At 41.3% G+C, this 25,529-nt stretch overlaps 1 protein-coding gene across 1 annotated transcript in view; it reads right to left on the reverse strand.

Annotated features, from left to right (window-relative positions):
* The window catches only part of LOC103799036 (glycosyltransferase-like protein LARGE1), a gene marked incomplete at its 5' end in the record, with an annotated part of 40,117 nt that overhangs the window by 8,126 nt on the left and 6,462 nt on the right, over positions 1-25,529 (reverse strand). Inside the window, 3 exons of the mRNA XM_009071328.1 lie at positions 3,904-4,050; positions 12,103-12,381; positions 17,713-17,876. Of these exons, the coding sequence (XP_009069576.1) occupies positions 3,904-4,050; positions 12,103-12,381; positions 17,713-17,876 (590 nt within the window). The remainder of the gene's footprint in view (positions 1-3,903; positions 4,051-12,102; positions 12,382-17,712; positions 17,877-25,529) is intronic.

The following is a 25,529-nucleotide window of genomic DNA, read 5'->3' on the forward strand; positions in this document are numbered from 1 at the left end:
CCATGATTCTATGATTCTAACAGTTATCTGTCTTGGGGACCTGGAACAACAAAACCCTTCCGTGTTAAAAAACCTGTCAGTGAATTAACTCTTCAGAGAGTATTAGAAAGCAGCCCCAGATTCACAAAGATGCTGACAATACTTAATGCCTTTGGAATCATCTCCAGAAAGCCTATTCCTTTTCTTGGCCTCTTTTGGAAATGGGTGGGTAACCTGCCCAGCCACTAATGTGCAGCTATCTATGCTGGGAAGAAAACTGTGATCACAATGTGGGGTTTAAAATGATCTAGGATTGTGGAGGATGCTATATCTTCTAAAATTCTACCTCCGGCATTTTGAAATTAATTATGATGATAATAATAATAATAATGACTACTAAACACTTATGAAGTGATTTGTATCTTCAAAGCCCCATACCAACTTTGATTAATTGAGAGATCCCTGCAGAGAAGCAGCCAAGTGCTGCTGTTATTCTAGTAACACACTCCCAGTGATTTAAACGGGGGGATAACAGGACACCAACCATAAAAAAACTTCAATTCTTTTCCGCTCTTTTTGGAGATATCAGTGCAAGCACTTACAGTAGCTCAAGTATAACCTCTGTGAGTCAAGAGAGCTAACCAGCAGGGAAAAATAAATAAGTGGGAACAGACAATGCAGGGAAAATATGATATTGGGATTGCATAGACAAAACCAAGCAGAAAAGAAGGACCAGACCTGATTGTACAAAACAAAATAACAACACAGATTGTTCACTTGCCTCTTCAGAATGACTGATGTGAGTGGAGGAAAAGAGGAAGGCAAAAGGATGGCTAAGGTCTGGACAAAGAGGACAATGAGTACAGGATGCTCAAATGAGGAGTGCACACACTAGTTATAAAAGAGTAATTAAACTGAAAACAAGAATTGGTAGAGTTTGGGATTACACACATATTTGTGCATACTATATATAGGTTTATATGTATAAACACACAAACACACACATCCATGTGTATATATACACACATACACAGATAATCTGCTGGAACTAGGTCATGGCCAATGGCTGATCACTGCATGAAATGTACTGCAAAGTAAGATAAGCAGACACAATTACATAGATGTCCATACAGAGGAAGCTACCATGAAAGGATGAATCATTTCCAACAGACTTTAGTCTCGGTGACGCAGCTGTGGGAAGTGGTTCACTGTCTATATTGGTCTTCCATCCCACAGAACAAATAAATCAATGTAATTTTCCTGCTCAGGCTCTTCTCACTCAAGTTTTAAATACATATTGAATTTTAAGGCTGCACTCAATCTCACTGAGTCCCAGGAGAACTTTGTGAAAATTGTGAACAACATATTTTTCACTATGCAGGCGATTTTGACAAATCCAAACCAAATCATTCGATCTCCGTAAAATGACGATGAGTTTCTTTCCCACAATTCATGGAAAACAACTGGAAAACAGTCCCCACTCCCCTCCTCCTCCACTTTGGATCAAATATTTCATTTTACTTGCATTATTGATTGCTTTTATTTAAAATGAAATATCGAAACTGTAGTTAACTTTGCTGAACTTATTATTCTTCTCAGAGTGTTCATCCTCCTTACCTCACCCCTATAAGCTTCCTGTTGCAGTGAGAAAGATGATTTGGTGAAAGAAAAGCCTTCCCAGTTCTGTTATCAGAAGCTTATACATTTTGCTGGATTGTGGATGCAATCAGTTAATTAGTTAATCAGTTGTTGCTTTTTATGTTTTCTCAATATGATGATGTGTCTTCCACCAGCTGTGGTTTCCCTTGTGCCTGAAAGTGTGTCAGGAGTATATTTGTGGTTCATCAGCTATTACCCAGGCACTGAGCAGGCACATCCTTTTGAGGCACACTCACAGCCAGCACCTGCAAACAAAGCCAGCAGGCTGGCACAGAGCATCCCTCTGCTGTGCAGGGTTCCCACGCAGCACACCTTGGCAGCTGCGGATGCTCACACGTCTTCTCTTTTCTCCTGGTGATGACAGAGGGATGTAATTGAGAGCCGTTTTGTACTTCTTAGCTGCCCAGAGGTAGAAAAGGTCACCATTTGGAAAAGAGGTGACAAAAGCAATTTCAGTGAGGGAAAGATTGTAATCTACTGTGTGGTGTGAGGGACTAGGATGCTGCAGGCGCTCTCAGCAATCACTGTCACAGCAGTCCTCCCCAGCTCACTCCTGCCTGCCCAGCGTCGAACCGCAGCATTATTAAAACACCTTAAAGGTGGAGGTGGAAATTCTCAGCCTAGATCACAGCTTCTTTGTGGCTGGTGATAGATTTGAGCAATGAAATGAGCCAAAGCAAACTGGGGAAGGATTTGTAAAATGTGTCTTACATTAATATGTACACCAGCTACAGACTGCATGTCCTTCAATTCCTATTTAACCTTGCTCTGGAAAAACTCCCACTGATGTTAAAGATATTTTTGCCTGAGTGAGACTTGAGAAAGGATTTGCAAATCTGGCTGTGTATGTAACAGACCAACATGCTGCATAGCTTGAAGATGAAATCTGTAGTGGAAGGCCACTGCAGGGCAAGCTGAAAATTTGACCGTTGGTGGAATGTGACATCTGAAACCCCTGAGGGTGTTATTTTCCTTTCAACTATGGGAGAGACAATTCTTTTCTATCCACAAATCTCTTGTTAATTTTTGTGTCTTTGGCTGTTAAAAAATGATGTCAGAGTGAAAGGTACTTGCTCTTACAGTATCCTTAAATAATTTTCCAGAGAGAGGCATGCCTCCCTCAGCCACCTCAAGTTTCTATTTCGAGGCAGTCACTGGTAGAGATAGTGTCAGAATTATGTTTTCCAGGCTCACACAGGCTGTCTGCTATGACGTGCATACAGCCAAGAGTGAAGGGTGGCTGCTGCAAGGAGAGAGGTGTGTAATATAGAGAATGGAAGAAGTGTGAGGAAAGCTCTAAGGTAAGGAAAGGATGGGAGAGGTGATACAGAGCTCCATCAGCCACGGATAATACTAGTTTTTTCAGAGCTTTTATCTCTAGATCTCAAAATACTGTCAAAAGGAGAGGTGAACACTGTTACCTGCATTTCAGGGATGGAGAACAGAGATGTAAGAAAGCAAAGTGATTCGTGTACCACCTCCCAGCAGGGCAGTAGTGGAGCTGAGAAGAGAACGTAGGTCTCCTAAGCCCCCTCTCTGTGCAACATCATAAGGCCATATTGTACTCTTCCCATCACTGAGATGCTTTACAAATGTCTGCTAATCAGACCTTACCACACACACCCAAGAGACAGTTAACCCCTGGTAGTTGCATTTTGAAACCAAAGAGTCTGGCAGATAATAGAAGTGACTTGTTCACAGCCACAAAAGGAGTTTGCTTCAGAGAGGAGCTCCAAATTCAGGTGTTCTATGCTCCTTAACTTGTAGTCAAGTACTCTTTTCCCTCTTCATGGAGAAACCAGGTATTTAAGCATCTGTTTCACACTTTACAAGAGCATATGACAAACATGCATTTGTTTTTTCAGTAAGTCAGGAAGAGAAGAAATGAGCAGAGATACATTACTTTTGGTCACATGAGAAGACACAGCTATCCAGACAGCATTTGGCAGCCAAAAAAGTAAATTACACACACTTGAGCGTAATGGTCGCGCTTGATTTTGTAGCACAATAAAAAATGATGAAAATAAAACAAATTCAATTTAACAACTGAAGTCCTTCAGTAGAGGGCTGCAATACTAGATAAAATGCTGAGCTTACAGATGGAATATATCCACATATGATTCTGTTCACTGCCTCTCTATGAAAAGGGGAAAAAAATTGCAATAGGTTTCTTAATGGAGATGACAGCGAGAGAAAAGAACCAAATATTCACAAGAACATAAAAATAGAGATAATGACCACAAGTTCAATAATACTTTCCATTACCTGAATGTGAAGAGGGTTCCCATGTCCAACATAGATAGCAGCTCTGCTTTTGACTTGGGAAAAGAGAGGCGGTAGCGTAAGGTCTCAAAAGCAGGTACAATCAGAGCTTTCTTGGTGTTAGCTAGGTCTAGCTGGATGACAGACTTCCTGGCAAAGAGAAACCACAAATAAAACAGGAAAATTTTAAACTGAGCAAATTGCTTGGCTTTTCAAAGTGAAGTGCAGAGAACAGGGAGTTTGATACTGTAAATGTAACCATATTTTTCCTGGGGGTGCTTCTTGTGCTCTTGGTCTACTGTGCTGACAGGAGGGAGAAAAACATAGTTCCAAATGGGCTTGTGTGTTTGAGCAGTGCTGCCCTGCATGTCCAGAGGTGCACAGACCTGAACCAGCACTTTGAGCATGGCACCCCTTTAAGAGAAACATGGTTGAATGTTACTAGAATATGGGAAAGGTCTGCCCAGCCAATGGCAGCTCTAAAACAATGGGATTTATCCAGGACTCAGCAGAAAAATGAGGAGATAGGGAGTTTGGTTGCACTTGAGCCTAGCTATTCTCTGTGCTATGCTGTGCCATCACCCTTGCTTTTTACCTCTGTACGTCCTCCAAGGTGTTACCTTAACACCACTACGGACTAAATATTCGCTCTTGAGAACACTGTTGCCATGAAAGTCAACCTCTGTTCAAGGCACAGATCTACTGCAACAGGGCATGACATCAGTCAGCAAAGCTGTACTTCAGCAGTAATTTGTTGAGTATTGTTAGTGACACACATGGTAGTGCCCAGAGCTCAGAGTTCATTTGTGCTTGGCTCTGTACACAGTGCAAAGAGACTGTTGCCTGCAGAGAAGAGCCATGCACTGGATGGACTGGGACCATGGAATCATAGAATTTAAGGGTTGGAATGGACCTTACAGATCATCTAGTCCCAACACCCTGCCATGGACAGGGACACCTCCTCACTAGATCAGGTTGCTCAAGGCTTCATCCAGCCTGGCCTTGAACATTGCCGGGGTCAGGGCAGCCACAGCCTCCCTGGGCAACCTGTGCCAGTGTCTCACCACCCTTAGAGTAAAAACGTTTTGCGAATACCTAACCTAAACTTCTCCTCCTTCAGTTTGAACCCATTACCCCTTCCCTTGTCCTATCATTGCAGTTCCTAACACAGAGTCCCTCTCCAGCTCCCTTGTAGGCTCTTCAGACATTGAAAAGTTGCTATGAGTTCTCCACGCAGTCTTCTCTTCTCCAGGCTGAACAGCCCCAACTCCCTCAGCCTGTCTTCATAGGGGAGATGCTTCAGTCCTCTTAGCAATTTCATGACCCTCCTCTGGACTTGCTCCAACAGTTCCACGTCCTTCTTATGTTGAGGACACCAGAACTGTGTGCAGTATTCCAGGTGGGGTCTCACGAGAGAAGAGTAGAGGGGAAGAATCACCTCTCTTGACCTGCTGCCCACACTGCTTTTGATGCAGCCCAGGATTCCACTGGCTTTCTGGGCTGAGCTCACACTGCAGCTCATGGTGAGCTTCTCATCCACTGTCACTCCCAAGTCTTTCTCCTCATTACTGGTCTCAATTACTTCCCCATCCAACCTGTAGGTGTGCCTGGGATTGCCATGACCCAGATGTAGGATCCTGCACTTCATTTTGTTGAACTTCATGAGGTTTGCATTGTTCCACCTCTCAAGCCTGTCATGGTCCCTCTCTAGCCATGACTGCTCCACACAGCTTGATTTTTCCTTTCTTTTGATGCAAGTTGTTCAGTGCAGAGACTGTTTTGGAGAGCGTGTGTACACATACTACATTTTGCACAGCAGGGCTCTTTTCCAGGCAGGGACCTTAGGATGACTGTTGCAGGAGAGGAGCAGCTTAGCAAACTCTCCCTGTGCCTGCCAGAGGTGTTCAATCTATTCTCTTACAACAAAGTAAAACTCAAAGAAAAAGAAGTTACTTTCCCATCCCCCAACTGAAACTTGCTATGCTTGTCATTAGAAATAACTGTCTCAATTTTCCTTTCATTATCTTCGTATTTCATACAGGAAATATGCCTCTCCCTGTCAAAGCCAGTTCCCCTTAACAGGATTCACTGTCCTGACTTTTATGTTACTGTAACAGGCAATCAGGGACAATGTTGACAAGCAGCAAACTCTCTAAAACCTTATATGATGTAGGAATTGGGATCACTGTCCTAATAACAGGAGGACCAAACAAACCATTTTCCTAGGCCCAGAATACCTAGAGTTCATTTATATTGCTGTCAGAGAAAAAGAAGAGCAGGGCTATTTAATAAAATCTGAATTTTGGAGAATTCATATCACCCTATAGGCCTGTTCTATAAAAAGCAATCTGTTCTCAGCTCCTTACTGCAAAGTTTGCCTTGTTTAAAGAGCCCCTGACATGTTCCAGTCAACTTTTCACAACTGAAGGATTTTAACAGCATCTTATTATAACTTTTTACTTTCTTCACTAGCTTCTTCATCACCATTACCAATGCCCAAGATAACTGCATGTAAATAAACAGATGAATCCTTCACAATGAGCCTTCATGACCTTCCAGAATTGTTGAGTAGTGCCAGTATACAGTCTTTATGATGCTTTTAATGTTTCTCCTCCTTGACACCTTCTCTGAGATCACTGGACACTAACACAGCTTCTCTTCCAAAATCTCAGGTTTTCTGGTCTCTGTGCAACCTATCAGCCTTGTGCAGTACAGTTGTGAGGATTCAGGTCTATGAAGGAGCAGGGAACATTTGCAGTGATGCTCACCCTTTGGGCTCTGCAAGGAAACAGCAGCTTCCATTTATGGAGACCTCAAAGGTCCCAGGCAAAAATCAAGGCCTTGCTGTGCCTGGCACTAACAAAGAGTAGGAGATAATCCTGCCCACCAAAGTTTACAGTATGAAGGTTACCAAAGATGAAGTAGGCATAGGTATCAAGCATAGGAAACAGAAGAAACTGTCAGACAGCAAATTGTGTTGAAACTAGTGTTGAACATGACTTATTCTGTAAAATATGGGATAAAACCATAAAAATGCTGTGGATATCAATAATCCTTTCTGCACACTCCTTGCTCTTGTCACCTGCAAATTTCATACAGATGTCAATGACTGAACTGCTGGACAGAATAGATGACAGTGGCTTCATGAAGAAAATCAAAAGGCAGAGGGAACAAACTGATAGAAGAGGCTGAAATCACTTGCACTGTTGAAGGTCAGCATGGAAAGTTAGGTAAGTGGGGAGAAGCAGAGGTCTGAAAACAAGATGCCTGTAGTGGATACCGTCAAACACAGAGTAGTGGTAGAGATACTTCCAGAGTGAAATGAAATAGCAGGATAATCTCTGCAGAAATATTTTCAAGAGATATGTGAGTCTGCAAGGTGCATGTTGGTGTGGTGGCTTGACCTTGGCTGGATGCCAGGTGCCCACCAGGTCACTCTATCACTCCCCCTCAGCTGGACAAGGGAGAGAAAATAAGATGGAAAACACCTTGTAGGTTGAGATAAGGTATGGAATATTCCCTTCGTCAGCTTGGCTCAGCTGTCCTAGTTGTGTCCCCTCCCAAGATCTTGCCCACACTGAGATGGAGAGCAGAATCTTGGAGAGACAGTGCTGATGCTGTGACAGCACTGCTCAGCAGTAGCCAAAACACATGTGTGCTATCAACACCTTTCTAGCTACTAGTGCAAAGCACAATACTATGAAGGCTGCTATGGGGAAATGAACTCCATCTCAGACAGAGCCAACACAGCTGATAAGGTAAAAGGGGAGAGATTCTCCAAAACTGAGCTGGGAGTTGAGACCTACTCAGTCAGGAAGTTCAGCAGCACTGACCACTGTGTAGAATCACCTGCCTTTGATGTGGACTAGGTGGCATAAAGGACTTAAGGGAAGAAGGAATCAGTGCTGACACCCAGGTGTTGAGCCTGAGTGACAAAGGACAACAGAGGCCGTGTAAATTTTGATAATGGCAGGGAGGACTAGGTAAAGAAGAAAACACCTTCCATTTTCTTCTGATAACTTGGCTGGTGGTCTGCTCCTTGGACAAACAACTGAAAATCTAACCTCTTCCTATCAGAAGAAAATCTAACTTTTCCTTTTCTGTGAGGTGACTTTTCCCCCCGTTTCAAGTGGAGATGCCATTTGTTGGTTGACTGCTTCTGTGATACCTGGAATAGGAAAATTTTCACTGTTGGTGTTGCAAGATATGTGGAATATAATGTAGGGAATACATTTGGCTATTTTGCAAACTAGCACCGGGTAAACTGCAATTCCTACACTATCCTTATGAGGACTGTTTTTTTTGATTCAGTAGTATTGATTCAGTATCCATTTACCTTTATCTGTCCTTTTTTCCCACACCCCAAAATAAGGCTCTATGATTTTATGAAAAGCTTTCTCTTTGCTAGTGTTGTCCAGGAAACCATTTCCCAGGTATCTTTGTGTCAGACCTGATGTATGTCATTCTGACACATTGGGTTAAATTTTAAATCTATTAATCAACTGTATTTTTCACAAAGCAATAAAGAAAGGAATCGTAAATCACAAGAGTCTCCTCATGTCTTGAATGAACTCTAGCATGTTGTTATCAATATTCTCATCTTAGTAGTTCAAAAATTATCACGGAATTCTCATCCTCATGGAGGCAGATAGTAATATCATTCCAATTATTGGAGGATAGAGAAGCTCAGAAAGAAAGGTTAGCAACCTCGTCCTAAAGTACTGAACTCAGAAAAAATACAAGCCAGGGAAAAAAAGTTCATTAATTCAAATTAACTTCTACTATCAGGACTTAGTAAGTGGTTGGTTTGAGATAATAAACATGCCCATCACAGAATCTGTGGTAAGAACTGAAGAGTTGTCAACCCACTGTTCAATTCATTAGAATGCTCTTCCTCTCTGCAAAAGCAATGAATGCTTAGCCTACAAAGGCACCCAACAAGTAAAAACCAAACAGCACAACCTGAAGTATGTATCTTGCTGAGATGCTGAAAAACCACCAGAAATGCTTCACAGCTCATACTGCAGGGGACAGGTATAAAACCTGCAGAGAGAGATTGGATGCCAGGTCCCAATTCAGGCTAAATGTGCCACTGGAAGCAAAGGGCACAAATGTGTCAGGAAAGAACTTTAATGCTAGCTGTGACAACTGCAGATAAGCAGCTTGCCTAGTTATTTTGTTAGAAGTCATCGTAGGATGACCTAAACACCTCATTGTAGAAACTAGATGGAACCTTTACCCCTGGGGCAATGACAAGATCACCTCAGTAACTAATGAGGCAAGGAGACAAAAGACTGGCTCAGCAAAGACCATGAAAGTGTCTGAGTTCTGTAAACAGGAAATCTTTCAGTGATACCTTCTGTACTAATACAGGACTAAAACTGTGTTTGATGGAGATAAAAACCATTGAAACGGTTTTACTTAGCAGCTATGAAAAAGCTCAATTAGCACAAATCTAAGTGCTTGCAATCTAAAGGAACAGCTGACCATCGGTTCAGCTTCTCCTTCAAAACTGGCTAGGGCACCTTCAAAACATGTCAGAAAGGTTTCTCAAAATTCTTTTCTTCCTCAGAATGTGTTGTCTGTACAGACACAATATGCAATGTATGTAAATCAGCAAACTTGCAGTGAGTGAGAGGGACTTGTCTGGCTCATCCTGTACAAAGCGATGCCTAAAATACCACACTTTCTGTTTCTTTATGGTTGTTCTATCTGAGGAAATGAAGATTAAAATGTTTGTACATCTCTGTAGCAAACAATCGCTGCCATTCAGATAGAGAGCACTAATCAGCTGCTTGCAGAGACAATGGGAACAGTCAATGCAGAAAGATACAGGGTGTCTGTATTTAAAATATTCTCACTGCACCTCCCTGCTACTTTGCTTAGAAAAATCATTATTGGAAAAGCAACAAAAGCCTCTAGTCCACATGCAAAAAAAATCCAATCCCTTTTCAAAGAGCTGGTAGTAGCAGATTAGCAATTCCAATATTCCCAGGCAACAGAGACTCACAGTCAGAGTTAAGGTGGTATGAGCCTCACAAAAGGCTGGCAGAGTAACACAGGGTCTCAGATGCAACAGCTTTCAGTGCAAATCTGTTTTTATCTGAAGCATCACCAATGGGTGGTGTCACTGTGCATTTAGTTTTGTAATAGACTATCACCATATGAGAATTATTTCTATGGTTGTAATATCACAAGTATATTGTGGTACATCATTCTGTCTTTTTTCCCCTTTTCCTCCTTTCATTGCTGTCATCAGTGCACTGTGAAGTGCCATAAAGGAACAAGTTCCTTTTTTAGCACTACATGCCAGTATCAATAGCTGCTATCCTGACTGTGTCCAGCTTTGATGTGAAGAACTGTAACAGTATGCAACACTAAAAGAACAGAGAAACTAACAACAGCTCTCCTTACATTTATGTAGAGATAGCTAATGTGTGCAAGGGAATTATTTTGGAGTCCTCATAGCACAAGTTGAAAAGAAATGTCCCTAAAAGAAGAGGGAAACAAGCTCACACAGTGTGATAATACTTCAATGATACAACTGAAATCCAGTGTCTTAAAAGCCATAGAATGGTTTGGGTTGGAAAGCACCTTTAAAGACCATCTAGTTCAACCACCCCCCTTGAATAAGCAGGAACATCTTCAACTAGATCAGTTTGCTCAGAGCCCTGCCCAACATGACCTTGGATGTCTCCAGGAATGGAGCATCCACTCTCCCTCTGGGTAACCTCTTCCACTGTTTTGCCATAAAAAACTTCTTCCTTATGTCTTGTCTAAATATACTCTCTTTTAGTTTAAAATCATTCCCCCTTGTCCTGTCTCAACAAGTCTTGCTGAAAAGTTCATACCCATCTTAATTATAGCTCCCTTTATGTACTGAAAGGATTTAATAAGGTCTCCCAGGAGCTTTCACTTCTCCAGGCTGAACAACCCCACTTCCTTATGTCTAAATATACTCTCTTTTAGTTTAAAATCATTCCCCCTTGTCCTGTCTCAACAAGTCTTGCTGAAAAGTTCATACCCATCTTAATTATAGCTCCCTTTATGTACTGAAAGGGTTTAATAAGGTCTCCCAGGAGCCTTCACTTCTCCAGGTCTCAACAAGTCTTGCTGAAAAGTTCATACCCATCTTAATTATAGCTCCCTTTATGTACTGAAAGGGTTTAATAAGGTCTCCCAGGAGCCTTCACTTCTCCAGGAATTTAATAAGGTCTCCCAGGAGCTTTCACTTCTCCAGGCTGAACAACCCCAACTCGCTCAACCTTTCCTCATAGGAGGGGTGACAAATCCCTCTGTGTAGTGGATTTGGCCTCATACATGCCTTGAAAAAGGCAATCAGTTCTCCCTGTGGGGGAGAAATGAGGAATACCTACAGGCAGGCCCTCACTGGAACACTTTGATCAACTTCTACCAAACTAGAACTGAGCTGAAAAGATAAACTGGTCAGGACTAAGGAACCGACATTCTCCTGTTTGTCCACAGGGTGTCCTCCTCGCTCTACGCGTTGGCCTCAGATGACCAACCTCTGCAGGGGAAAAAGGTCTCTGCTAAGAAAAATACCCAGGTAATGGTTCAGAGGTCTGTAGTTTGCTCAGCCCAACCTGCTCACATGCATTATGACAATATACACTGATGTTAGACCTCGCAGTTTCCTTTTGCTAGTTATTTTGGCTTGGCAGGTGCTGGTGTTGCAGTCGTATTTTTGAGCTGGATAGACTCATCACACTCTTTTCAGGATATGGAACTGGATTAAGAGTGTGCCACACGGACAACAAGTTCAGCAATGCTTTGCATGTTTTATCTGTCACTGACATTAAGAACCAGGGGTGTTTAGAGAAATCGCTTGGTTCATATCTCTGCTAATACATCATACTCTGGGACATTTAATAATATTTAATCTAGTTCAATTTTCAAATTGATTCCTCTGCCGCTCAGAGGGAATTACTCTGATGGCTAACAGGGCTCACATTTAGACCTGAGTTTTTTCTTTCATAACTGTATTGCTTTACTTCCAGTTACATCCTTTCCTCTACCCTAAAAATTCTTGTGCTTTGCTGGACATTGTCACACCTCAAATGTCTATAAACTGCCTCTTTCAGACCTGCTCAAACTGCTTTGTTTTGGAGTATGTGAGAAGGGAAGAGTGTGGAGAGGCTGAAATCACAAGTGACGGTGGGAATCCTTCTGCTGTCCACTTACCTGAGGTACTCGTAGAGTCCATACATGGGCAAGAAGTCAATGTCGGACAGAAACATGTATGGTGTGCTGATGTGCTTCATGGCCACATTCCTCAGCAGATTCACAGGATAGAACTGGCCCTCCTTGTACACGATATGGTAGCCAACGTTGTGGCGGCTCATCAGTACCTCTGAGCCCTGAGCGTAGCGCAGAAATTGCTGGGCTTCCGCGTCCGAAAGGTAGAGTGCCAGGCTGATTGGACCTTCCCAGTGTTTACAGATGGCTTCAAGCATCTGGAGCCTGAAAGAGGAAGGGTGAGAATATGAAAAAGCTATTTCCCTCTCTGGGACTCTTTGCCTGGGTTCACCTGATCAAATGCAGATGTCTTTCTCTAAGTGAGACAGATTGGGGACACTTCATATGCCATGGCAAACAATAAATATTTCTACAGCACAATTCATCTCATCTAAGTTGATGCCTCCTTCTAGACAGTTGGACTGCACCCTAGATATGCTTATTTCACTGAATCCAAGGGAGCCTAAGTTGGTCCTAGCTCAGACACCTAAAGCTCAGTGAAATCAGCACTGTCATTTTCTGCCTAAAGCTTCGATGCTGCCAGAAAACCCGTATGGATGAAGGGCCTTATCTGATGGGATCCCCATGGATCTACTTGCAGGATAGGGGTCTTGTAATCTTTAAAAGTGACTAGTGCCAGGTCACATTTTAGGTCAAGCTGTTCTCACACAGTAACATACTTCAGTGCTCTTCAACAAGCTTTGGAGGATAGAGGTGTACAGAGTCACAGATCATTTTACCTCCTCTTTAGGAAAACTTTCCCCAAATTTTTGCAAGTTAATCAGATCTTAAAAGTTGTTAAAAGTGACAGGTCAAGGAATATTGACTTACGGGAACGTTTGCATCAACTAGAAGAATAATCACTATCAGGGAAAGGGCAAAATGAATACCCAGAAATAGAAATGGGATTTACTATTAGTAGGGAGTAAGGAGGGTAGGAGGGAGAGACATGGCATTGCTGTGGAGTATCAGAAAAACATTTCAGACAAAACCACCATTTAAAGTACTAACTTGTAAACATTTTACCAGCATCTAAAAATTTCACTAAATCAGTTTTCAAACAGGTTTATTGATGTATAATTGTAAAAGATTCCAGCACTTAAAATACTATGGATGAAAATGACAACAAAAGTTTTCATATGCAAATGTAAATCAAACCCAGCCGGATCTAAATAATTTCAGCACTTTGGGTATTTTATAGAGAATTGCCTAGAGATTGAGATGTGCCACCGAAAAATACAGCAAGGACTGATTACAAAGCCTCCTGAGTTAATACAAAGGGAAACGAACTATGCATCCTAGCCAGATATTCTATTAAAAATTAGGAAGAGTAGACTATGTAAAATGATTATCTTCACCCTGTTTCATTACTAGATTTTTCCTATTAATATTTATACAAAACACCATAAAGTTTTCTGCATCATCACAATCAGAGAAAATCATTTTCCCCCTCCTGCTATGTCCCTAAGATTTGCAACAGAGAGGAATGATATACTCATTCCAGTAAACACACAGTCTGACTTAACATTAATAGCTTTTCCCTGCATTTCTGAATGATTGTGATCACATCCAAGATGATAAAATTATTTTTTCTTATATATGAGATATTACCTTTACTAGTCTACACCTGATACATTATTTTCTTTTTATCTATTACTGAAACAAAGGTTATTATCAGCCTGAAACATCCAGCCAAATTAGAAACACAAATCAATAAAAAATATCTAAAAAGCATGTGAAGCCTTTTGTTTTTTTGCCTTTTTCCAACATAGTGGAAACCTATTAATCAGGAGACTCCAATCCCTCAGCACTCAGATTTAGAGATTTAGGGCAGGCTTTTAAAAATGGAATACTTGCCTAGTAAAAAATGAAGCAAAATGCTTTATATGGACTCCACATGGTAGACAAGTGCCATACACAACTTATTTAAACAGCACACCTGATAATGCCTACAAAGATTTTTGTGATAGTTAAGAGGAAACTAGGTTTTGCTGGTATAAATTTCAAGCTGGAGAGCTTAGTACCCTTCAAAATACTCCATTTTGCTGTATGGTTCTCACTGAAAGGCTCCACTTTCATGAGTTTGACAGACTCCTAGGTGATACTCCATAATCTGCTCTCTGTAGGGTGTTACAATAGTGTCCTTTGACCATACAACTTAGAAATAAGAGATTCTAAGCACAACATGACCAACTTATGATCAACTGGTTCAAGGTAAGGGTGGATGAAGCCTTGAGCAACCTTATGTAGTGAGGAGGTGTCCCTCCCATGGCAGGGAGGGTTGGGACTTGGCGATCTCTAAGGTCCATTCCAAGCCCTGAATTCTATGATTCTAGGATTATTTTGGGTTTTTTTAGTAGTCTTGAGGAATGCAATTCTCTTAAGGACTCTAGAGAAAATAAATGTACTGCTGCACTACATAATAATGAGATCATAATTCAGTTGGCAAATTTTTAAAGGTCTGTTTCAGCTAAGTGAATGTTGTTAGCATTCAGTGGTTTTGTGAGATTCTTTGGCTTTATTTTTATTTTTAAGTATACTCAACTGGTTTCCAGCTCACCTAGATTTCAGGCAGTGTGCTGCTAGTCATGTCTTTCCTTGTTCCCATCCTAACCTTACACATTAGTAACTCCTACCCTGATTTCTGAACCTCAGGTATATACCAAGCCTGTAAAAGGTATATACCTAGCCAAAACAGATGTATGAAAACGAGTGATGCAACCTAGCTGTTATCCAAGGACATGTCAGATCAGTATAAAAGATGACAATCAGTAATGAACAGGATGACAGGATTGACAGTGAATGAGAAGCTCAGCATGAGCTGCAGTGTGAGCTCAGCCCAGAAAGCCAATGGAATTCTGGGCTGCATCCAAAGGAGTGTGGGTCAAAAGAGGTGATTCTTCCCCTCTACTCTGCTTGTGTGAGATCCCACCTGGAATACTGCACACAGTTCTGGTGTCCTTAACATAAGAAGGACGTGGAACTGTTGGAGCAAGTCCAGAGGACATCACAAAGTTGCTAAGAGGACTGGAGCATCTCCCCTATGAAGACAGGCTGAGGGAGTTGGGTCTGTTCAGCCTGGAGAAGAGAAGACTGCGTGGAGACCTCAGAGCAACTTTTCAGTCTCTGAAGGGCCTATAAGGGAGCCAGAGAGGGATTCTAAGTTAGGAATTGCAATGATAGGACAAGGGGTAACGGGTTCACATTGAAGGAAGGGAAGTTTAGGTTAGATATTAGAAAAGGATTTTTCCTGTGAGGGTGGTGAGACACTGGCACAGGTTTCCCAGGGACGTGGTGGCTGCCCCGACCCTGGCAGTGTTCAAGGCCAGGCTGGATGAAGCCTTGAGCAACCTGATCTAGTGAGAAGGTGTCCCTGCCCATGGCATGGATGGTTGGGACGACGTGATCTGTAAGGTCCATTCCAATCCTTAAATTCTATGATTCTACGATTCTATGAACAGCAATGAATGAAGTCTGTCTCAAAGCTTCCATCTGAAGACAGTGTTATCTCCTAAGCTACATCCCTCTCTTTTGTTCTCCAAGCCAATAGTACAGGCAAACATAGGTCTGTCACAACAGTCATGTCAGTCTCATTTCACACAGGACTATAATTGGAGATGCAGGGTTGTTCTTTTGCCTCTCCTCATCTCAGATAATCATTTCAAAGAACAATGCAGGAATGTAGTGTATAGCACATTGTTTATGTACATGTCATCCTACATCTGAGACGCTATTCTTAAGTGTCTACAGTTGTGCTGGAGGAGCTTAATAAAAGTGGTTTAAAGAAGATACAGAAAAAATGAGGCTGTAACTGAAAGATGTGAAAGAAAACAAAGCAGCTAAACTGTTCTTTGGTATGATATTATTTATTGATTTTAGCTGAAAGAAAGTATTTCCAACTCAAATCAATAATTTATAGCAACACACCAACAAAGTAGGGAAGATTTTTCCTGCACAGTATCAGGATGGCTCTTCTTCCTGAATAAAAATGTGTTTTTCTGTCTATCAATAAAAACATGTGCCCCAGTGAGGATCCAGAAAGGGAAACAGATGCTCAGATTTTGCATCAGTGCCAGTGAATCAGCATTGAGCCCCAGCTCAGTCTTTTGAATTAAATTCTGGGGGGAAAATATAGCATGTGCACATACCAGCTTTACTAATTTACTGTGGCACTCACTCGGGGTCTGATTAATTTCTTTCTTTAGTTCTTTACTGAAAGATTTGTGAACACTTAAGAAATGTTTCCTCAATTAAAAATCAATAGAACAGACGCTGATGCTCACAGCAAATCATAACACAATGTGCAGAACGTGGTGCTGAGGCACTGGAGGAACAGAATACCCCTCATTCATTTCTGTTTATTTTTAAACCAGGCTGTAAATGTTATGTTGATCTCGATTCCTGTAACCCTCCTGGAATACTGCTGACCTTCTACTAGTGTAGCAGTGGTGTTATTCATGGGCCATGTTGTGTTCTCTATGTGCTCCGTTAAAGGAAATAATATCTGGCTAATGTTCAAGGAGTTCTGATCTGTTTTATAACCCACTCTGATAGCAATAACCACAAAGTTTGGCCTAGATTTGAACTGAGAAGCAGGAGTGGAAAAAAAAAGACTGAGAACACCAATATTTCACAAAGCTGGCTGATCCAGACTGCACTTTTGGAGCTTCTGAAAAATGACAACTAATTGCAATAGTGGCAATCAGAAAGGTGCAGGTGGAGCTTGTCACAAAACGGAATTTTTTCCCCAAATAAAATGCCAGTTAAATTCCATTTTACCTCAGAACTAAAAGTTGAAATTCTATTCTGAAAATCAAGATTTGTATAAAGATGCAGTGACTGTGATCAAAAGGACATTTTTCATTTCCCAGTAGCAGAGTATAAACAAAAAAAAGCATAATTTTCAACTTCCTAATTTGAAACTAAAGTGTTTAGTTCTGATTTTCATTCCAAGAAAACTACCTAATTCAAATTTTCTGCATGGAAAACGTCAATGAAAGTAAAACTAACATACTCTAATGAGGCAATAACGTGTAAAACCTTGGTCAGCTACAACCGCTTGCCTAAGTCTATAACAAACATATCCTGTCAATGAAAGTAAAACTAACATCCTCTAATGAGGCAATAACATGTGTAAAACCTTGGTCAGCTACAACCACTTGCCTAAGTCTATAACAAACATATCCTGTTTTTCCTAAGTTGCTGCAAAACTCCAAAAACTAATAATGCCTGACAATCCTGACAAGGAACAACCCCTGCATTTCCAGCATTCAGCCTCTCATGAACTCTACTCACACTCCTGTGTGCACTGCAGAGTTGAAGTCTGGATTCATGTCTGATATCTACGTGTACTACTCCTAGTTTAAGAAAGCTTTTCACCTGGATTCATGTCTGATATCTACCTGCACTACTCCTAGTTTAAGAAAGCTTTTCACAATACAACATCCAAGTTTCTAAGCGCATTTTTTCTCTCTTCAAAGCATTACACAGTTTGATTTCTCTGTAAGAAAACATTAATTGTCTCACACTTCTAGATGACCAAGAGATTTTCCCTACCTGTCCATGGAAAGTTGTGCCACCAGTGTGACATCAGTGTTGTCTGACGCAGGCTCGTACTCGTAGTGTAGGAAATACAAATGAGTGCGATGGACAGTGAAACGTTCTCGACGAAATTCATAGCACAAGTCATCCTCATCCAGCTCAGACAGCTGTTTCTGGAGCTGTAGGCAAAGAGTGGACATAAAGAGAAGTTCTTTGTCATTATTTTAGCAAATCAGAGAGAATGAGGAGGTTGGGAAATTGCAGCAATATGCAACGGGGAATGGAAGTGCAATATATAGAGTAGCATTTTTTTCCCAAGCCTTGCAAGTCACTGGAGAAGAGATTAGAAGAAAGCACTTGTACGTAAATTCATAAAGCAGACAGACCATTGTATTATGGTCTGTATATTGTATATATTATCTGTATTACATACTTTCAATGTCCAGCCTAGCAATGAAACAGTGAACAATCACAAGCTGAATAATTGCTGCCCCTTCTTGAGAAGAGGCAGCTCAGGGTGTCCTCATGGCTGTCTGCAACTACCTGAAGGGGGTTGGAGAGAGGTGGGGGATATCTCTCCTGTCATGGCTGCAGGCAGAGAACTAGAGGTAATGGTCATAAACTGAGACAGGGGAGAGTCAGATTAGATGTTATATTTTTCCCCTGTTAGGGTGATCAGGCACTGGAATAGGGAATTGCCCAGGGAGGTGGTGGAGTCATCATCCCTGGAAGTGTTTAAGAGGCATCTGGATCTGTCACTGGAGGATATGGTTTAGGGTTTATTGGTTCCAGCAGTGACAGGGTAATGGTTGGACCCGATGATCTTAGAGGTCTCCTCCAACCTTGATGGTTCTGTGATCGCTAAGTTTCAGAGTTAATGCTCCAATGTGATGCACAATTTCATCCTTACTAGAAGCAGTGTTTGAAACTACTCATAGACATACTTCACTAGACAACAGTCAGCAGCAGATTGAGATTGCGTGTGCTCCACCTAGCAATTCCCTTTCTGCTGCCTCTGTGGGAGAACAGTAACTGCTGCTAGCAACATGGACAGACAGCTAGAAGAGTAACATCTTTAACTGATCATTATTCCATCTATAGAGATTTATGTATCTGAACTAGTTCAACTCTGCAATGAAAAGATTATTTCAACTGCAGATGTGTCAGACTTAAGCCTACACTTTTAACAGGATTTATGCTTCTGGATACCTAGTTTGAGGATCCCAGAGGAAGGTAGATTAGCAGAGAACAGGTAACTTTTTCACTTCCTTGAAAACCAAGACCCTTAAAAGTAAAAATGAGCATCTCAAGGCAATCCAATCCCAAGTCTCTTAGACATGTAGCTTTCAGAGAACAACAGTTTAGCTCTGGGGAAAGGAAGCAAAAACCTGACCAAATATCTACGCAACTGACCAATTCCATTCCTGAACTCATTCTTTTGGGGGGTTGGACTAGATGACTGTTAAGAGGTCCCTTCAAACATATATCTATGCTATGATTCTAGGGTTCTATGATTTTAAAGACAAACATTTGGCTAGAATATTTAAAATGCATTAATTTAAAAGGAAGAAAACAGTCACACCTACTGTAAAATGTACTACAAAATGTAATAAAGATGAAAATTTTATGTGGTCTTAACATGTGAAATTGAGTTCTGTTTCTGTTGCTCTAAAAATGCTCATTTTATAGGAATTTTACAAGTTTTGATAAAAGTCACAGTGTACTTCAAAACTGCTTCACGCAAAAGTACTGAATTATAGACATTCATTTAGATTTAAAAACCTTTTTGTTCTGATCAGAATGTCTTAAAGTCATAGTTTCATCACCTTCAAGAAAAAAAAAGGAAAATATAGGTATTTTTTGTTCTAACACTGTGCTAAGAAGAAGAGCTGGTGTTCTTGGAGCTATAAACATAATGGTTGCCATTAACAATAATGCTTACAACTGAATGTTTTCCTGTGAAGGCTGATGGAATAATTCCTGATATTTTCCTGTACATCACTCTATAATCTTCTTCTGAATAATGGAAACACCTCCTTTGATTTCAATGAGTTTTGGATCAGGCTGTCATTCTTCTGTGCTGTTGTCCTGCACAGATCTTAAAACAACCCTCAGGGCAGACTCCTTTTAGAAAGCTGAGAGTATGATTCTTGACAAATCTTTACTAGGAAAAACTTCTATTGAAATCAAGATCTCTTTAGGTGGAATAGAAATTAGGAGTTCTTTTACATATCCTTGGAGTTTCATTCTTTTTGCTTTACAAATAATCCATTCAACTGAGCCTGTACTTTCTTTTCCAAATCCCATTCAAACAATATTTGAATTAAACTCAATATTTATAACAATGATTACAAAGCATATCATGCCTTTCTCTTTCTTTCTTGAAAAGGGACATTAGTATGCCCTTAACTGAATTACCAAGATGACTGAAATCTAAATGGCTAAAACAACAGCAGTGCACATTTCAGGGGTGCCTTACTTATCTTGCTGTATGTACAAATGACCATGCTAGAATTTTTTAATTGCACAGCAGTTATTCACCAGGCAGTCACTTAATGATTATCAGATTGCATTTGGGTTGAAAGCCAAGAGGCTACAAATAGTTATGAGTTCAAGAATAACATTTGGAGCTAAATTATGGCTTTGTGCACTACAAAACCCTGGGTGGGGGAAGAGGAAAAGACACAGCTTCTTGAGGCCTCACCATTTTGATGGTGAAACTCAAAAAGTCACAAAGTTGGTGATGGAGGTGAAGGAGAGAAGGAAACAGCAAAATATTCCTTCTCCTACAGGGAAAAGGAAATCTTGCTCTTTCCATTGCATTTTGTAGGGTCAGGGTTTTGTTTCTGTCCTCCTTGTGTACACAGAAAGGCAACAAAGCTGGTGAAGAGTCTAGAAAACATGCCTTATGAGGAGTGGCTGAGGGAATTGAAGTTTTTGTTCTGGAGAAAGGGAGGCTTAGGGGGAGACCTCATTGCTCTCTACAACTACCTGACCTGAAAGTGGAGTAAGGTGGAGGTCGGTCTCTTCCATGTCTCAAGTGAAAGGACAAGAGGAAATGGCCTTAAGTTGTGACAGGACAGGAGAGGTTCAGATTAGATATTAGAAAAGTTTTTTTCACTCAAAGAGTAGTTAGGCATTGGAATAAGTTTTCCAGGGAGGCAGTACCACCTCTGGAAGTGTTCAAGAGTTGTCTGGATGTGGCATCTGGGGGTACAGTTTAGGGGTGATTATGGTGGTGCTAGGTTGACAGATGGACGAGATGGTCTTGATGATCTCACAGGAGAGGTTCAGATTAGATATTAGAAAAGTTTTTTTCACTCAAAGAGTAGTTAGGCATTGGAATAAGTTTTCCAGGGAGGCAGTACCACCTCTGGAAGTGTTCAAGAGTTGTCTGGATGTGGCATCTGGGGGTACAGTTTAGGGGTGATTATGGTGGTGCTAGGTTGACAGATGGACGAGATGGTCTTGATGATCTCTTCCAACCTTGATGATTCTATGCTTCTCTCCTGTCAGACTTTTTCTGAGCCTGCAGCTATGCTGATAGTCTGAGAGGTTCTCCTTGGCACATCCCATGACTCATTCTCTGTACTATATGTAGTGCTGAGACCCAAGAAAAGAGGTGAGATGGCTGTATCCATACTCCTTGGAGAGAGCAGTCCCCAAAAGGACCATGGGCACAGTGTGCTCTGACTCTCCCCAGCCTCTGTCCCCAAGCACTGTCCCCTTGAGTGCAGGCAGGCTGCCAGGGGAAAGCCCCAGCACAGGCTGTCTGAGAGTCTTGGACCCTTGGTAGGCCCAGACACACGGTTCCATCACCACTTTGCCGGAATGCTTGTGCAATCCTTGCTTGCTCATACCATGAGCCTAAACTGGTAGGCAGCCTCAAGAGCCACGCTCTGCAGGCTGGGCAAACACAGCTTACCTAGGGTGTGCCACTTCAGGCAGGACAACCAGCACAGGATGAGCTGTGATTTGCCCAAGTAACACTGTCACTGCATATATGCAGTGTGCACTAAGGACAGATGGGGCTATCATGCACTGGTGAGGCAATGGCACTGGAATGCAATAGCATGTGTTTACCCATATGAAAACCACTCTCCTACTGGAAGCAATGCTGGACATGCTAGGCACTCTGGATTTGGTCCAGCAAAACCCATAAGCTCACAAGTTATCTCACTGTAGCTAATGGTATGATATGGACAAATGATCAGGATGAATAGCTTGATGCTACAGAGTTTTATGCAGTTTAAGAGCCCTTTTCCCTCTCTTGCTTTCTTTGATCCCCTCATTCATCCATAAATTCAGACACCCAGGCCTCAGTATCACACACATATATAAAGGCTGCTTCCTCTCTGTTATGAAGGGACACATACCACCTATAAATACTTATTGCACACAGTCATATGCTATTTTTAACGCACATATTTGAAATGAAGAATGCTAAAGATGCAAAACATTCATAATACAGTGAATTGGTTGAGACAGACCTCTTTCTGAGGTACATCATAATATTTTTTGGTTAGAAGATCACATAATATTTCTCTGATGATATAATCGTTTCTACAGCATGCCTATTATGTGGATCCATTATTTACAGATAAAGAACTTGTAGATTGGTTTAAACTTTGCTCCCAGATTATGCCTGCATGAAAAGATGAGTTTATAATGGCAATGCTGACAGATCTATGCAAACAGATGCTTAAACACAGTGTACCATCAAAATAAGGGCCTTAATATCAGTTGGACTTGATAAAAAGATGGCATCTCCATTATGGACCTCTTCATTGTGTTTACAGTGATATGCTTAATACAGCAAAGACTGCTTAACCATAGAGTGACAGCATGTACTCTCATAAGCAAGTACCTGCTTAGCATAAGAATCTCTGTTTCTACGAGAGTTTCAATGCTAAGGCTACTTGCCACTGAACATGTGGGAAATGTCACCTCTAGGAAACATTCTCACAGTTGAAAAACGTGTTATTTTCAGATTGTGTCTGGTAGATGTTCTCCTAGGAAATACTGTAGTGAGAAACAACATGTGCTTTCATTAGCATTGTGATGCTACCTGTTTCAGAAACAGCAACCATGGCATGCATAATGCCAAAACAAAGAGACAAATGCACAAAGAAATACAGGCTAAATTACTCCTCTGGGCAACCAGCTGTGGCAGGGAATCAGGTTTCATCTCAGGAAAACTAGTCTTTGGAGCTAGGCTGGCCAGACAGGTGTGGCAGGCCAGAAGGTGCTTAACTCTACCATAAATCATCATGTTATTCCAGGTCTACTTGTGTAATACATTTCTATGAGATGAGATGTTTTCTATCCATGTGACAGATAGTACACTTATATGATACAGAGCAACACAACATGCACCTTTCAGCAACAAACTGGTTAGTCTGCTCATAAATCTTCCTTTCTAAGGCTGTTCCTAGTGGAAGCAAATTTGTGATTGGCTTAATTTCTTTTCTAAACTGTTGTGTCACAGAAACAATATACTTCTTATCAAAATCTATGGGATTTCATCTCAGATGAGATCAATTAAAAATTGAGGATCAGAAGTATTTTCTTAGGGATTAGATATACAAAACAGAAGGTAAAAGCCCACCAAGAGACATGTGTCTAGAGGTTATTTAGATCTTGGGCAAGGGGATAAAACCCCTAATGTAGGCACCTCTCTCTCATCAAGTGTTTAAGGTGAGGTGAGGTGACACTAGGCTTAAGTTACTCACTCAATATCACACTAAAACAACAGGGACTTAGCAGCTGAACGAAAACTTTCAACTTTCAGATCATCTTTCCTTCTCCCAGATGTGCACAGTTCAGTTTCGCAGCACAAAATCAACTCAGTTTAGCCACTGAGATGAAAACTAACGCCAGCCCAGGATGTAACTATAATCTGGTTATAAACTGCAGCAGTTTCATTTTCTCCTGTGTAGCTGTCCCAGTTCCCACCAGTAGGCAATTTGGATTGCAACACTTAGCACTCTGCAAGTGTGTGAATTAACAGTTGCCTTTAGCATGGCATAAACAAAGCAGATGATGATGTAGAGAAGAAAAAGGATTCACTGAGTCTTGTTTTGGATGACCTACATAAAGTACTTCTGGCTTCTCCAATGATTAATAATAAAAGCTAGACTAATCCCACATCAATTAAACTTTTATTCCTCCCATACCATAAAATTTTGTGCATTTGCTATGGGTCAAATTGAGCCTTCTGTGAAACAAAGATGTGCTAAGGACAAAGAGGATAGTGCCTGAGCAAGCCTACCTGGCAAGAGGAGTTTTGCTGCAGCATGTAAAACCAGATAATACTCTTACTAAATGGAACTAATGGCTTATCCTCACTGCAAATATTCAACACAATTGAGAACCCAATTTTTAGGCATGTGTAATATCTTACGCAGTTCTGTATGAAGTACAACTTCCCTTGATCTCAGCTACAGATGTCAGATCTTGGTAGTCCTTTGCAACTCCTTTGCCCAGGTCCCTGACAAACCTTCTTGGCTAAGCTGTTGCCAGACCTCCCTTGCAGCACAGTGTCCTGACAGGTAGGTCTCTTTGCTTTTTTTCCCCCAGATTGGTCTTAGCCCTGTTCCTTCTTGTGTGGCAAGTTCTATGGTCTAAGTCAGTCCCTATCCTAGTTCTCATCCCATGGTCCCTATTCAAGTGGTCTGACAGCTCTCTGTATCTACAGACACCCACCAGTCCTTTCCTCTTTCTTGTCCAAACATTCTCTCCACACAACTTAGGCCTCCTTGAACTCTTTCCTTTCTACCTTTGATCTAAATTTCATCTCTTTTATATGTGAATTTGGACTTTTTAGTCTCCTTACTGTCTGGACATCATTGAGGGCAATGGATATCTCTCAGAACAGAGACCAAATAGAGGTTCGACTCTCAGCTCTACTGTCCAGTCAGAACCTGGCATGGAGCATTCAGAAGAAAGAGTCACAGAAAATTCCACTCTTTGTCCAGGTTCTCTGCCTGCAGCATGCTCAACCCTGCTGTGTCACTGGGATATATCTAATCTTGTCAGACGTATCCGTGCACACTCCTAAGAAAGTCTCCAGACATCTGAGCCTCCTTAAAGTCAAAGTAAACACTGCTGGCAATGTGCAAACCATGATTTTTCAGCATTATAATCTGCCTAGGTTTTCACCAGGTTGGCAAAAGACATGTTCTTTGACAAAAGCCAGTTCCTTCTCTGAGCTATGGAGCTTTTTCCATGAAGGGATCATCAGAACTTGTGGTGTGGGAAAACCCCCAAGCTTTTTTCCATTTTTCACTTTGAAAAAAAATGTGAGAAAACGAAAAGAAAGGCCTAACAACATGACAAAACATCCCAGTCCACATGATCCCCCATCTAGCAGCGTTAAAAACAGTTGAAAGCAGTGTAATGGCAACTTTCAGGTGAGTAACAGGATGGGCTACCAGCTCAGCATTTAATAACAGTAACAGTTTTAATAATAGAAACAACACAGCTGGGGAAGTTAGGATTTCACCTCAAAACAACCATATACCATCTGTTATTACTAGAGAAAGACTATGACATCACAAAATAGTAAGTTTAAACCCCAGTGCTACAAATTAGACAGTATTCTGAACTGAATTTCAGCAGCAGCAAAGGGTACTCAAAGCATCAGTCTGACTGCAGTGCTGTGATACTGACTTGCAAGCTCCCTTTGCATGCTATTTTTAGTCATCCAAAAAGTGCTAAATCTGCTAGTAGAGTTTATACTGTGTGGCACATGGCTGGAATCTCCCACTCTTCTGGTAGATACTCTCAGTTGACATGCACAGCCTTTTGCTAAGAGTAAGAATTGTAGGGGT

This window comes from Acanthisitta chloris, unplaced genomic scaffold (assembly GCF_000695815.1).
Source record: "Acanthisitta chloris isolate BGI_N310 unplaced genomic scaffold, ASM69581v1 scaffold9153, whole genome shotgun sequence".
Taxonomy (NCBI): Eukaryota; Metazoa; Chordata; class Aves; order Passeriformes; family Acanthisittidae; genus Acanthisitta; species Acanthisitta chloris.